General features: G+C 35.1%; 1 protein-coding gene across 1 annotated transcript; it reads left to right on the top strand.

The window, feature by feature from the left end:
• Nucleotides 1–246: 246 nt before the first annotated feature.
• Nucleotides 247–1,006, top strand: LOC111381653. The gene is made up of 2 exons (XM_023005453.1): nt 247–551; nt 642–1,006. The coding sequence occupies exons 1-2, from the start codon at nt 446–448 to the stop codon at nt 860–862; spliced, it is 327 nt and encodes a 108-aa protein (XP_022861221.1). The 5' UTR covers nt 247–445; the 3' UTR covers nt 863–1,006.
• The last annotated feature ends 687 nt before the right edge of the window (nt 1,007–1,693 follow it).

Raw genomic sequence — 1,693 nt, forward strand, 5'->3', positions numbered from 1 at the left:
CAATACAATCCTTTACGTGTAGACTGAATTCATGTTTCAAACCCTAAACACATGTACAAAATCATAAATAAAATGTATGGCAGCAAGACTTAACAGTACTCAATGATTACAGTATCACGCTAAAATGCCTTATTTACGAAGTTTAAGATATTAGAGAAGGGACAAATTTATTCATTTATGTATATTTGGTATGCTATGACATGATTAGACTGTCTTAACAAATAAGATTTTAGCAATTTTTCATCTTTAATATTCTCTAGAGCACTTTAAAATTTGATTTCATCAAGCTGATCTTTCAACAGATTTAAGCTTTCTGTTACTATTTAGATTTTAGTTCCCACAAGAAAGGAAGGGTTGCAGACCCTATATAACACTCCTCATCCTTCAACAAACTTCAAGCCTTGTACTCATAATTTTCCTCCTGCTCTCATAGAAACCCATAAACATGAAAAAGAGTTATCTTGCATGGATTCTCATCCTGTTATATGCTCAAATACTCCTACCAAGCTTGGTTCAAGCAAATCCCCAGAAATTGGAGCAAGAAAATCACAGTGAGAAATAAATTAATCATTGACCGTCTGTTTTATATTGAGATTCGGTTCCATTTAAAATTTAAATTCAGTTTAATGTTTGATATGCAGGCACAAGCAGAAAAGTGGATTATGATGCAAATGCTCATGATAAAGCATTTGTAGCAGAAAATGAAACAATTTGGACAAAAAAGGAACGGTCGGGGAGAGGACCTAATGGTGGTCCATATGTGAATCAACATCGACCCAAAAAAAATGCAGCAGCACTGTTATATACACCTTCGTTGGTCATTTTTATGATGTTTTTTTCTCCTACCGTCGCCTTTGCCTAGATGTTTTGTGTGAGCTTAGAACTTTATCTCTTTCAGCTCATTTTGGTGTTGGGTTTCCATAATTTTCTCGATTTGATCATGGCTGTAATTACACTGACGTGTTCTGTTTGATTTTATTAATGTTCAAGACGTACTTAATATCAATTATACTTTCTTCAGATTTATGTTGTATTACACTGTAGATTACCAAAAATTCCTTATAAAGAATCATATCATAATCATGCTACCTCCCTCAGGAAGAAACAAATAAGTTCCACGGGATCTCACTGGGAATGTTGCAGAAAAGGAGCATAAATAGCATTTTTACCTCCCAACATAAAAATAACAGAGTAACCTTCTCAAGACTCCTTTTCTTTCATTTAAGCACTCTTCTCTAATTAGATCTTTTTCAGCGGTTGTCATTTAATCCCAGAAGCAAAAATCCCCAAATCCAACGTGATCCTGGAAGTACATATCCCTAGGACAGTTAAAACTACCTAAACTAGCAAAGGAAATGCTTGTAGCCCCTGAAAGGTGCAGATTTTCATCCTAAAAACCTTTCGCCTGTAACCTTAGTTTTCTTATTTTGAGCCGCTAGTTAGAGGAGGACACGTTTATTTATTTATTTATTTCAATTCAGTCTTTAAACAAGCCCCCTCCCATAACTTCTGATTCAATTTTTATTATGAGTTTGAAGAGCTCTATGAGAGGGGACACATTTATTTATTGAAACTTAGTCTTCAACAACTTCAATCTTTCGCTATCCCTCTAGGCTCCCACCCCCAACCGACGAATTCTCCATCCACCGCTGAGTTCCATAAAAATTGCTTTAAACTCCTAATGAATAGATCC

The sequence above is a fragment of the Olea europaea genome, unplaced genomic scaffold (genome assembly GCF_002742605.1).
Source record: "Olea europaea var. sylvestris unplaced genomic scaffold, O_europaea_v1 scaffold23484, whole genome shotgun sequence".
NCBI classification, from domain to species: Eukaryota; Viridiplantae; Streptophyta; class Magnoliopsida; order Lamiales; family Oleaceae; genus Olea; species Olea europaea.

Coding starts and splice junctions, on each gene's coding strand:
- LOC111381653 (XM_023005453.1), top strand. CDS start 446: ATGAAAAAGAGTTATCTTGCATGGATTCTCATCCTGTTATATGCTCAA. Junction 552..641: donor ATTGGAGCAAGAAAATCACA/GTGAGAAATAAA, acceptor TTTGATATGCAG/GCACAAGCAGAAAAGTGGAT.